This window comes from Erigeron canadensis, chromosome 3, assembly GCF_010389155.1.
Source record: "Erigeron canadensis isolate Cc75 chromosome 3, C_canadensis_v1, whole genome shotgun sequence".
NCBI lineage: Eukaryota > Viridiplantae > Streptophyta > Magnoliopsida > Asterales > Asteraceae > Erigeron > Erigeron canadensis.
This window is the reverse complement of record NC_057763.1, coordinates 583,056-596,861: the sequence shown is the minus strand read 5'-3', so window position 1 is coordinate 596,861 and position 13,806 is coordinate 583,056. Positions and strand designations below refer to the sequence as shown.

Sequence of the window (13,806 nt, the reverse complement as noted above, 5' to 3'; positions counted from 1 at the left end):
TAAAAGTTACTTATAAAGTTAGATAAACTTCTTTCAGCATAACAAATATTTATTGAATATCGGATAACGAAAGGTATTTAAATAAATTTAATGTCTATTATTTTTTACGATAATACCTCTTTTAAATATATATAAATCCTATATGGCTCCGTTTGAAACAAAAATTGCACAAAAGACCAAAGGGTTCTTTTGTAGACGTAAAAATAAAAGAAAACAAAATCTTGGTTTCTATCAAACAAAAGGAATTAGTTTTGTAATGTTTTGTTCTATACGAACAATAACATAAAAAGAAAACAAAATTTGAAGTTTGGTATTTGGTGATTCACGATCAGTCTCATGTTTGGTAGCCATGTTTATGAGCTAGATTATCGGTAGAGATATTCGTTTCAATTTATACGTGTTCATCAATTCGTAAAGATATATTTTTTCAGGCCCACTTCATGATTATTAGCATAAAAAATATTTTAGTATATCGTACGGGTATTAATCGTGCAATATATTGAGCCTAGTTAAGTTTTAAAACACAACCTTAAAGTAAAGTGAAACTAGCTAGCTAGCTATTAATTACTTATGCTTCCTATATATCTTTGTCAAGCATGATTTCAGTATTTCCTGTACTACTTTGTTTGGGTAAGCTTCAATTGATTTGACTAGCTCCTCATTAGTCTTGTTCTCGTACTCTTCATAGGCACCCTACATAAACATATTTATGATCAGTCCTCCCAATCACATTAACTAATTAGGGGAACTGTACGTATAGTATATGGCCTTCCTATATACTGTATAAAAATACAGTTATATATTAATAATTGTTGATTGATAAACAACATTAACCTCAAGGTTGAGAGTATGGTATAGTTCCTTCATATTTGCTATACAACTTGAATCCTTTATCCCGTAGTTTTCCTATAAGAATTAAAATGTAGACGACGTATTAATTTAACTGCATACTTTATATATACCAACACGTTAACCGCGTAATGCGACGATGGTCGTGGTGGCGACGATGTGGTGGTGGAGAGACTGTTGGTGGTAAATGAGGAATCGAGTAGTGTAGATATTTGATGTAAAAGTAATTGATATAATGAGTTAATGAAGATATTTAAAAGCTAAAGGATTGATAATCTAATTTAATCACTAGTGTTACGGGGGTAGTGTAGATGAAAATATTTTAAGAGGTGCTAAGTCATGAAAGCATTACATATTATTCAATACTTCTAAAAATAAATTAAAATACTATTCTTTTTATAACATAATAGCATGGTACCTGCGTGTTGCAACGGATATCATTAATGGTTGCAAATAAAAGAAAGACAAGTTTGTTTTAATAACATGTCCCAATACTATGCTTCTAACTAAAATATTAATAAAACTCAATTTTTCATCCCTTTCTCTCTTATTTTCATCTTTCTGTCTTAATAATTTTTTTTTATATATTTATTTACTATTTTCGTTTGTTACAAAATTGTAAACACAAAATAACTCATCATAAAAGCAATGACAACATTGATTGAATTTTTTAACCTAGTTAGCTATTACAACAAGAGCCTATATTGTTGACAGTGAATATGACATTTTTACATTTTTATTTTTTTAATAGAAGTCAAATTAATTTCAAACTACTATAATCTTTAGATGATGAACATTAATAAGTATACTTAATTGGTTAGATTAAAGATAATTGTTTTCTGTAAAAATATTTGATAAAACACAAGGACACTGTACCCAATTTATACGTACTGTCTTAACATTTTAAGCAAATAACACCTTTAAACTTCAGAATATATAAAATTTGTTTTGTTTTTTTTCTTAATCAATCTACATAAAAACATTTAAGGCCGGCGTGCTCAAACATGAAAAGTTGGCAGTTCGATCATGATGAACATCAATGAGTATACTATTTAATCTTTGTGATAAAAAATTATATATGTTTGCTGTAGCATTAACTAAAATAAATAAACATATAGAGTAAAATGTTTTGTTTTTTTTTTTAATATACTATACTTATCTAACATTTGTCACACAAAAAAATCGTGTTATATCTATAATCTATACTCTCTATATAAACAAACTACTTCTTCTCCAAATTAAATACTCTACCTTTAAATTCCCTATTTTACCCTTATAATTTATATTTCTCCAAACACTTTATTCTTGAACTTTCTAATATACCCTTAAAAAAACGTTATGTATCTATGCATCTATCATTGATTTTTTGGAATAGAGATGTTTGTGCGTTTAGGTAATGGATATTGTGGTATGTTGATGTTTGCAGGTTGTTCACTATGTATAGTCATGTAGATTTTAAGTAGTTTTCTTTTTTCAATTTCATTTTAATCTTTATACCGCCGGATTGACAAGGGTTAGTTGATGTATAAGACAAGTCTTTTAATTTCTATTCAATACAATCCCCTGTTTTTTATTCATGATACCCCACATTTATCCGTCTTTTTTTCCAGAGGTGGCGCTGCAATGCGCGGGTATCCCTCTAGTCCCTATATAAACAAACTACCCCCTCCCTAAATTAAACACTCTACCTTTAAATTTCCTATTTTACCCTTATAATTTACACTTTCCCAAACACTTTATTCCTAAACTTCCTAAAATATCCTTAGAAAAATCTTATGCATCTACGTATCTATCATTAATTTTTTGGAATAGAGATGTTTGTGTGTTTAGGTAATGGATATTGTGGTATGTTGATGTTTGCAAGTTGTTTACTATGTATAGTCATGTAGATTGAAATGAATTTTTTTTTTCAATTTTATTTTAATCTTTATAACGCTGGTTTGATAAGGGTTAGTTGATGTAAAAGACAAGATCTCAGTTTAATTTCTATATTCGATTAAAATTATTAGCTGCATCACGTGTATTTCTATTCAATACAGCTCATTGTTTTTTGTTCATGATACCCCACATTTAACCGCCTTTCTTTTTCCACAGGTGCCGCTGTAATACGCGGGTATCCCTCTAATGTATATATAACCAAACAGTAATATTATTTTAGGAAATTATTAATAACAATCATAGTCAATAAATTACTCTATCATTATGAAGACAAAATATTGAAACAATCTTTGGATAATAGACGAATCGGTAGTATATATGAAAGGAAAAAGGGGGAAAAAAAGAAGAACAAAGAGAAAAGAGAGAATAGTGAAAATAAGTAGGAAGGGAGATGAAAAAGTGAGCTTATTAATATTTTATCTTAGAAGACATGCATAGTTTGGGAAAATGTTATTAAAAGAAGCATATTGTTACTAGGGTTTGGATATTGTAAAACAAGTATTAAAGTAAAATAAATAAGACATGATCTTGACCTTTAAATCATGATTAAATTGATGCACGAAGATTCACGAAGCAATTGATGCACGATGATTTTCATGATGCACAATGATTTTCAATGAAACAAGACCTATTGTTTTACTTGTTTTAATTTAATAATTATTTTATTTTACCTAAAATTAACCTTGTTATCTAATATCTTAAAAACAAGCATAGTTTGGGAATTTAGTCTAAAACTATTGATGGCATATTCTGACTTTTGCATGTGAATTGTTCGTAGAAATGAGATCGATGGCATGGACATGACTTTTATGTGTGAATGTTTCAAATGAAGTCACAATTCCCTTTTTAACTTTCAAACATGTCATGGAAGCAAATATCAAGCCATCATATATCATGCTTTTAAGATTTCATAATACAAGCGTGAATCTTATGTGATCCGATATTAACATCAGTTATTACAAATTAACCAAATACTAGCCATCACTTATGTATTACAATGCTTTTGGGTATGTGTCATTCACTTAATGGGCGTACACTACGCATCTCAACACTCTTTTCTTATTAATATGTTAATATTTATTATGTGGAGTCTTATGTTTTCAATGTTGAAAATCAGCCCCTTAACTCACTCTTTGTACTCACTCACTAAAAGATATATGTATATATGAATATATGTAGAGAAGTAAAGAGTTGCAGAAAAATACTACTTTTCATTCATAAAAGGCATGGCTTTATATATAGCGTTCAATACAATAGAACGTGGGAAACTAAATCAGTCTTCCAACTAGCCTAAATAATCGATCAAACTAAAACCACTAAACCTCTGCTCCTTTTTACCCGATCAAACACACATGATGAAAATTACTTTTTAATAGACTCAAATAATAAACTAAATAACAAAACTAAATTATAACCTAAATCAAGATTAACTTTCAACATTCTATGTATAAAAATATTAAAATGCCAAAGTTAGGTTCTATATTTAATCTTAAGTACATGACAGCCCGTATATATGTGTGCATGGGGGCTTAGGCATAGAACGAAGTGGACGACCGGCCGAGGTCCGATTTCTTAAGGGGCCTGACTTTTTTAGTTTTTTTTTTTTTTATGTATTTATATAAAAATATATGTTATTAATTAAGTTCGATACAAATTTTAATAATTATCTAAAAACTAAACAATAGCACTTACAAAAAAAACTATAATATTTATCATCGTTTTTATATCTTAGTTTATATAATTATAATTATTACATCTATCATCCAGGGTCTCTTTTTTTTTTCTCGGCCGAGATCTATAATTCCTTAAAGACGGCGCTCTGTGTGTGTTGGTGGGGAGGAAGGAAATGATCGACGACAAATTAATATATCTATACAAGTGGCAGAGTTAAGTGATACGAGTATATGCTTAATTAATTACGTACGTTGAGAATTTTCTTTTGCTCCTCGTTGGCTAGTTCCAGTGCTTTCACAACCAACCACGAACACTTACGTTCTTCAGTATCTGTTCCGGTCTGATCATATCATATATATAATATAACAATTAATTTAATTACTGAGTGGTGGCCCGCCGGTTCCTTAACAATATATTAATTATAGGTGATCAAGATATATATACACAACATGTTACTATTGTTGCCTGACCTTGCCAAACACATTAGGGTCACCGAAAGTGTCAAGATAATCATTCTACAATAATCAATCAATTAGATTAATTAGAGGATTAATCTAATTAGCATAAAATATATACGTATATATATAGTAGTTCAAATTCATCATCATATCACCAAAATAAGATCATAGATAGATACAAGCTAGCTAGCAATGATGGATGAATGAATACCTGAACTTGATAATAGATACCCATTTCAACAAGGATATCTTTCATTTGAATATGATCATCCAAACTTTCTCCAAACATAAGGAATGCACATGCAACCTAACCTTGAATGAAACATACATATATATATATATATATATATATATATATGGTAATAACGTAACTCAATCAATTACGATGCTAGCTAGATAGCTATTATTCCATTCAGTCCAACTAATTGAACACATGATGATTTATAATCTAAGACTCACCGGAAGGTAAAATGAGTAATAAGAGCTTTTGTATGCAACCATGCGACGGTAACTGCAAGATAGTTAAACACCATTACATACTCATTTACATCAAAGATTATGTACGTACTTAATTGAGAAGAATATATTCAGATGCAACATCGATCTTAAGTTTTTGTGACTTACAAAGATAAGGTGTAGTTTGAGAGATCTTTCTCTCCAACATGTGCAGCAATCGCATCAATCATTTGTCCAGAGACTGTTTGAAATTCCACCTACCCGGCCAATGACAACGTAAAGGAATTAAAAGTATAGTCTTGTTAGAACACAAGATTATTAGGTCGGCCTCTCCCAATAGGAGCCTCTTTCACACTGCCACATCAGCTTTTCTCTTTCTTCATCCCACTCTTCCACACTCACTCACAATAAGGATGGTGCTTATAGGCGTCTCTGGGTTGCGTCCCAAACGTCCAAGACGCTTGGACGTTATTGACATTAAACGTCCTTGTGGCTGCGTCTTGCAAGGTAGTCTTCCCCAAGAAGTTCAAGGACTTTGTGTGTGTGTGTGGGTGGGGGGTGGGGGTGGGGGGGGGGGGGCAGCTGCAATTTTTGTTTTGTTTCATGTATATGTAGTGTATATATATATATATATATATATGTATTTGTGTGTGAGAGATAAATTATAAAATAATTTGATGTGTAAAGAAGTTCCAAGAAGTTTTTGTTTATAGACAGTGAGGGGAGTTTTGAGTTATTTGATGCTTATGTGGCAGATAAGAAGCTCCAAGAAGTTGTCCCTTATAAGCACATGCCTAACACTTCTTCCATACCTCTTCCACAACTTTTATTTATTTTATTTTATATATACCCAAAATTAAATAAAACTATTTTTTAGAAAATTATATATAGTTAGGAAATTAAATGGTGTTATTTGCAACACATGGGAGGAAGTGAGAAAGGGGTCCACACGTTTGACTGAGATTAGGGGAGAATGTGGATGTCGAAAGTAATAGAATGGTGAAAGTGGGTAAACAGTACGTGGGTGGTTTAGTTTAGTATGTGTGTTGGTTTAGGTTAATATATGTAAGGTCCTGTATGTTTTTGGTAAGAGGTTTTCGATATAAGAGGTAAGTAAGGGGAAATTTTTGAAAAACAAATGAGGCCTAAGTCATACACATTTCCTTTTAATTTGTTGAATATATATATACAGAGACTCTGCATATATTTAAGGGTTAAGAACACTAACTTTTACTATTAAAGTTGAGTTTAAATTTAGAGATCCTTGAAAGTGTATATTGAGGGGCTTGAAACCATCGATCAAGCCAGCTGACTTCCATGTGGCGACCATCCATTGGCGGTTTACATAATGGATAGGCATTTACTTTATATATACAAACAAGTGAGCACAATATATAATATGTATGCACCAATTAACCTCATTGAAGAGGTCCAGCAGATGCACATAATAGACTTTATTATGGAAATATCTCTTAAGGATCTTGAAGACATGGTTCCGAAGAATAACACCATCATTTACAGCACTCATGCCAATCTAAATTATATAAAAGCAAGCAAATATTTCACAACTCTCGGCAATTAATCATAATATAGAGAATTAATGAATCACATGTACATGCCTCGGATAGTCTGAACCAACAGGGTTGACCTCTGCGGGTATAGGAGCCATCCATTATGTCATCATGGACAATAAGATATGCTTGAAGCTACAAATTAAGCATGCGCGCATCAAGGTCGTATTTTTGAATATATAATCATCACGTTAAGTAATTCGCGCATAGACACAAAATGTTTAGAGTATTTATGCTACTACTACGACGTACATACGGACATACCCATTCAATGGACCAACCAAGAGCACAAGCAAGAAAAACTTCATTATCTGTGAGTTCTTCTTCTTCTTTAAGCAACCAGTAGCTATCGACAACAGAAACGGCTCGAACCATCTTTCCTGCATACATCACATTTTGATGTAAGTGGACTAGTACCACTCTTCCTAATTAGAATGAATATACAAAATGTCGGTCGTCCTGGTCCCTTGTTTTTCGCTCAGTAGTACTATTTTCTATGGGTTTTTTTTTCCGAACATTAATTCAGTCGGAATATAACGTCAAGGAAACCTCACCGTATAATTGTGAAGCCTTGTACGTACGTAGCCTAAACAACGAGATGTTGACCATAGACCGTTACAAGTATTCAGAAAAAAAAAATCTCAAGTCTTGTTATCCATAAGAATCAAACTCAAGACTTTGAATAAAAAGCAGGAGTGCTAACTAGTTGAAGTGATCATCATTTGCATTTTATATGTATTTCGTTTGAAAATTTTAGATGAGTATTTATTAAGGCGGACCTCTCAGATTATTTTTTAAAAGACACTGTCTCTTCTTATTTTCTTTAATCTAAGAATTTTAATCCATTTTAGTTTAAAAGTTCATTAACAATTACCCATATTCATTTATCGCCCATAACTCACAATCATTGAAGAAAATTTAGATCTTTGGTACTATTAGTTGGTTAACTAGTACTAATACCCGTAAGTGATGCACGATTTGATTTATAAATATTTATATTAATTGATCTTAATTTCTTAGATCTAAAGATACTATAAAATACCTATAACTTAATTATCATGTAAACTATTATTTAAGATGTCTTCAAAAGACACAAAATCAAAACAATATGTTGATCCAATAAATATGTTGATATAAAAAAAAATTAGTATGAAAATTATTTGGATTTTTCTCTACCATATATAAAATCATCAAGAAGCGAAATGGCACCCTTGCAAAGCTTACGTGAAATTCTGAGACTTTTTTTTTTTTCTAACAGTTGTTTGGATTCGTTTATTCTATGAACTATAACACAACATAGTATAAGTAATAATAAATTTTTAAACATCAACAATATAATTTTAAAAGATATATAATGCATACCTCTTGATCAGAATGTTTTTAGAGTAACAATGATCTCAATTGTATAGAGTAACAATGAATTGGACAAAGAATGTTTTTCCTACGTTAGAATTATACGCAAACAAATAGAATAAGCAATTTTCTCGAATAATACCATGTACCAACATATCCGTAATAGCTATGCTCTATTCAGTATTAGCCGTTGTGTCTAACCAGTTTCACCAACAATTATAACATAGAAACAAACACGAAGATATCACATTAAACTTTAGGAAAAGAAAAAATAGAATTGCTCATATATATTCATACAAAACACTCTATACACATGATACAAACACACTTTATTAAGGGAGAATTACACTTTTAGTCTCTGAACTTGGCACGTTTTTCACTTTTAGTCATTAAACTTCAAAAATTGCAAATTATACACTGAACTTGTCACTTTTTTTCACTTTTTGTCACTGCGCCCAATTTCGTTAGTTTTGCTCCGTTAAGTTGTCCAGATTCGTTAGGTTTTTTTTCACGTTTCGTCCTTCCCATTATTCCATAACTAAAATCGATAATCGACAAACTTCAGTGATTAAAAGTGTAAACTACCTACTTTTTTTATATATACCTTATTCGTCCAATTTTAAATATTATTATTTTAATTTTTTCTTAATATTTTTACTTTTAACTTTGACTCTAAACATTTTTATTTATAATATATAGTAGTTGGTGTAAATTAAATCAATGAAAAGTATATTTAAAAATTAGTTCATTATGATATGTTTTATAACAAATTTATATAACACAGACAAAAATATTTATGGTTAAATCATAAGGCGTTATAGATTATCAGAAAAACTACGTTACTTTAGATAAACATTACAATATCTTATTTTTATTTTTGTTTATTAATAATTAATAAAATGAATTAAGAAAAACTATATAAGAAGACTCAAAATTCAAACATAGTCACTAAATAAATTTATCTTTATAAATAAACATTTCAATAACAATTATTTCATCGTCGTTAAAAATAAAAAAACAATTATTTCACCTAATTAAACTACTGTATAACCAATAGATAGTAAACTGTAAACATAAAAAAAATTGTTTCAAAACATAATAAATGAATATGTATTTTCACTAATCGGCCAAAACAATATATAAGATGTGAAGTTGGACCGATTATCGATTTTAGTTATGCAATAATGGGAAGGACGAAAAGTGGAAAAAAAATTAACGAATCTGGGCAAGTTAACGGAGAAAAACTAACAAAGTTGACGCAGTTCCAAAAGTGAAAAAATGTGTCAAGTTCAGTGTATAATTTGTAATTTTTAAAGTTTAGTAACTAAAAGTGAAAAATGTGTCCAATTCAGAGACCAAAAGTGTAATTTTCCCCTTTATTAATTAATAAGCAATGAACCACACAAAAGTATGAAAATTAGTACTATCAAGTTGCTACAACACCTTGTATTCATCTGTCGATCTCGAATAAAACTTTTTGTGAAAAACTAAGTTAAATCTATACAATGACATAAATTAATAAATAAGCTTTAAATGGGCGCATGAAATTGGTAGCATCGGAAGAGTTGTATTAAAATTAGGAAATTATGGATATACTATAAATAATTTAGTTATTTATATAATAATTTAATAGGTTTCTTTTAATAAATACGATAGTACCCGAACAATGCGGCGGTGAGATGGTGGGGGTGATAGGTCATAGGAGGTGATAAGTCATAGAATGTGATAGTCAAATGCCTTATCCGTACAGGCTCCGCTGTCGGATTTAAAAATTTGTCGAAAGTATATTGAATGACACCTTTAATGAAATAGCATGAAATTTTAAGAACACCCATACAATTTTTATAATTTATCGATATACGGTTTTTGAGATAAAAGATTTTGAAAAAATTAGAGGAAAAAAATGATTTATGGAGGAGAGAGAAAAAAATCATTGATGAGTGAGAAAAAAATGAGTTGTTGAAAATTAAGGGTATTATAAATATATTAGGTAGAGATGTTTAAATTAGTGAATAAAGAAGAAGGGCAATTTAGGTAGTTCAAATCATCTTTTGAGATTTAAAAAAAAAGACAAAATGCTTTGTAAGATAGTATAGATAACTAAAAATACACGTGTTGTTTTAATATCACGCCATATGTTCATCAATGGAGGCTTTAATCATATTTTAGTTTATTGGTAGATACGACTCGAACCAGATGATTTAAATATTATATCGGAAACAAAGTAATAAGAAAAATATATATACATATATATATATATATATATATTAGGCCGCCTCCATTAAAAACTTCGAGATCTGCCGATATTAATTAGGTATCGAATAAGGAGGACAATCTTAAGTCTTAACCAAACTTAACTTCTTATACAAAATAGGAATGAACAAACTGATCATATACGTACCTCCTGGCACATTGTAGTCGATCATCTGTACAAGATAAGCAGAAGTTATAATTAAACGAATTACATGCATGAAAATAATTTACATATAGCTAGGATCCATGTTATTATATACTATATGTTTATCCAAATTACACGCATTGTACAAAATAAGGTTGTCCTCATCTACTACAACAAAAATGTCATTTATTCACACTTACTTTAAAGAAGTGTGAAAAAATTTCTTAATTTGTTCACACTTAAAAATGTTTAAAAAATATTCATATTTAAAAGTGTGTAGAAATTTGAAAAATCATAAATTTTTCACACTTATATATGTGAGAAAAAAAAGTTCACACTTCCAAGTGTGTAAAACTATATCAATTGTTCACACTTAGAAGTGTAAGGAATAATTTGTAACACCAAATTTTTTCACACAATGAAAGTGTGGAGAAATTAAGTGTTACAATTTGACTTTCACACTTTTAAGTGTGAATATATTTGACATTTGTTCATACTTTTAGGTGTAAATTTTTTCTTTCCACATATATAAGTGTGAAAAAATTATAATTTTTCAAAAATTTCACACTTTAATGTGTGTGTATTTTTTAAACATTTTTAAACGTGAATAAATTAAGAAATTTCTTCACACTTCTTTAGAGGAAGTGTGAATAAATGAAATTTTTTTTTGTAGTGATCCAATCCATCTAGCTAATTGACGAATACCGTAACATCTCAAATTTCTGAGATACGTACTATTATAATTAATATAGATATTTGCTTTATTATAATTAGGCGCAGTTTCGTAGTTAAAAGTTGTGATAAAAATTATAAAAATTGTACAGTTCGATACATTGTATTTGAAAGAAGTGCCCTGGTAGTGTAGTGATTTAAATGATATATATGAAACTTAGGGCTCAGCTCGTTTCTTTTTTTAAACATTAAGTGCTAAATGTATTGAGTGACTGAATATATTAAGAATTTTATTAAATAAAATATATATATATATATATATATAATTAACGGTTATTTTGTTTATTAAGTAAAAATGAAACAAGACGTTAAAGTGTTGAGACTAGAGGAATTAGGGGTGTAATGTACTACTGTACATGTTAGTAAGTACGTGTGAATTTAAGTTATTTAACTAAACCAAAAAATATTTGATGAGATATTGAAATAAAATGAAGTCTAATTAAATCATACCTTGTCAACCCATTGACGAGAATCGTCATCAAATACAAATGACGGATCATGAAGTAGCTCATATTTCAGAGTATCATAAACTTGCTGGAATTTGGACTTCATATCGATGGTCGTAATTAATGTTGTTCTAGGGAGAGAAGAATAGCAATTCAAAAGAGATGATGATGTTCTAGGCCCAACTGATGAAAGACGACTACTACCAATGAAAAGTCTGAAATTTTTTTACATATGTGTAATTAAATTATGTCTACAGATGTTAGAAGCTTAATGAATATATAGCATATTAATTTTTTATTTATATACTCGTATAAAAGTATATAACTTAATTAGTATTAGTATATATATGTACCTATTAAAAGATGCCATTTGGTAACAAAATCTCGTCCCAAATAGGCCCAAAGGGTGTAGGTATGTATTTGTGTGTCTGAGTGAATGCAGGATCGATCAGAGGCAGTAGTAATGTGCCTTGAGGATGGGAGACGGGGGTATTTATAGCCACTCCACACCACGTGTTTAATTCATTGTATTGTAATTTGTAAAGTACAACAATAAAAAAAAAAAATATGGTAAGTGAATATGAGGTTGTTTCCCATCTAAGTTTAAATGAGAAACTCCTCACATTAAAATATTTTAATGTTTTTTTTTATTTTAAATAAAATCATGGACTCCATGATTTTTATGGTTAAAAAAAAAAAATGTGAGGGATTCCCTATCTAAGCTTAGATGGGGCCAACCCCATACTCACTTCCGCATCTATGTATTAATGATGTCCCACATTTTAACAAAGTATAAGGCATGTTACAAATGACTTTAGATATAGATACAGACAGTGGACAAATATTTTAATAATTCTTTTAACAAAAAGCATGACACATGTAGAAAAAATTAAAAGATAAAATTAGAAAAATAAAAATAAAATATACATGCTATTATCTGTATGTGGTTTTAAATGGAATTTTAGGCTAATTTTTAAGAAGATTTATCACTTTTTATATTGGAAATATTTTTATGCCACGTTGTTTACATTATAAAATGTTTAATGTGCTTAAAAGATAGACCTAAAAATATGTCGAACAAAATCAATGGTAAAGAACTAAAGATCAAAAATGAAAAAAATTATGTAATCCATGTATCAACAATGAAATGAATTAGACATATTTCTAGACTTATCTATTATTATTCGTTTACCTTATCTATTGTTTCATAACTAATTAATGGTACTACAAATATTGATAAATCTACTACACAATACACTTTTTATAGGAAAACATATGTCTATTAGATTAATTAATACATGTGTTACAAATATCACTTCCCCTAATTAATACCGTAGATTTTAGGTGTTAGCTAAAAACATGTAATCATAGTAGTGTGTAATTCTAACAGTAGTTTCTCACACATTACACAACTTTATGGTATCGGTGGTTATCTAAATTATTGAAACATCTCTTTTAGTGAAACAAAGCAAGAAGATCAGCCCAACAAGGCCAAACCATACTAGAAATTCGCCAAGTTGCCTACTTGCAAGCCTTACCACTAATTGCGAACTTAGTTACTTGAAAGCATAACAAGTTTTAACTTTTAACTAGCTTAGAGAGGTGCACGTTACACCCACCATAACATGGTGATTAATATCTTTCACATGCGCAGCCCCGGACACAGGGTTTACGATATTATCAATATTAGATTTTCACACATTTAATTAATAAAAGTTTATAATTTTGAAGATATACGCTTCTAATTGTTAAACTTTGCAAGTTGTTATACAATAGTTATAGGTTTGTCACTGTCATTATTAGCTGAGACATATTGATGAAATTGTTTGTTGTAGTAATTCCACAAGGCACATGTTACAATAATTTCCCTATTATAAAACTTTTTTAAGCCAGTTGTACTCATAATGTGATATTATTATGGGGGGTGATAA

General features: G+C 29.6%; 1 protein-coding gene across 2 annotated transcripts; it reads right to left on the bottom strand.

Moving 5' to 3' along the window:
* Positions 1–408: 408 nt before the first annotated feature.
* Positions 409–12,321, bottom strand: LOC122590822 (farnesyl diphosphate synthase 2-like). 2 transcript variants are annotated; one of them, XM_043762991.1, is made up of 13 exons: positions 12,229–12,321; positions 11,880–12,090; positions 10,701–10,725; positions 7,211–7,326; positions 6,995–7,081; positions 6,793–6,909; positions 5,544–5,632; positions 5,379–5,430; positions 5,131–5,226; positions 4,932–4,976; positions 4,712–4,801; positions 835–906; positions 409–693 (listed from the first exon to the last, which is right to left on the bottom strand). In XM_043762991.1, the coding sequence occupies exons 1-13, from the start codon at positions 12,243–12,245 to the stop codon at positions 565–567; spliced, it is 1,146 nt and encodes a 381-aa protein (XP_043618926.1). In that variant the 5' UTR covers positions 12,246–12,321; the 3' UTR covers positions 409–564. The 2 variants fall into 2 exon arrangements, with proteins under 2 accessions (XP_043618926.1, XP_043618927.1); XM_043762992.1 differs by lacking the exon at positions 835–906.
* Positions 12,322–13,806: the final 1,485 nt, after the last annotated feature.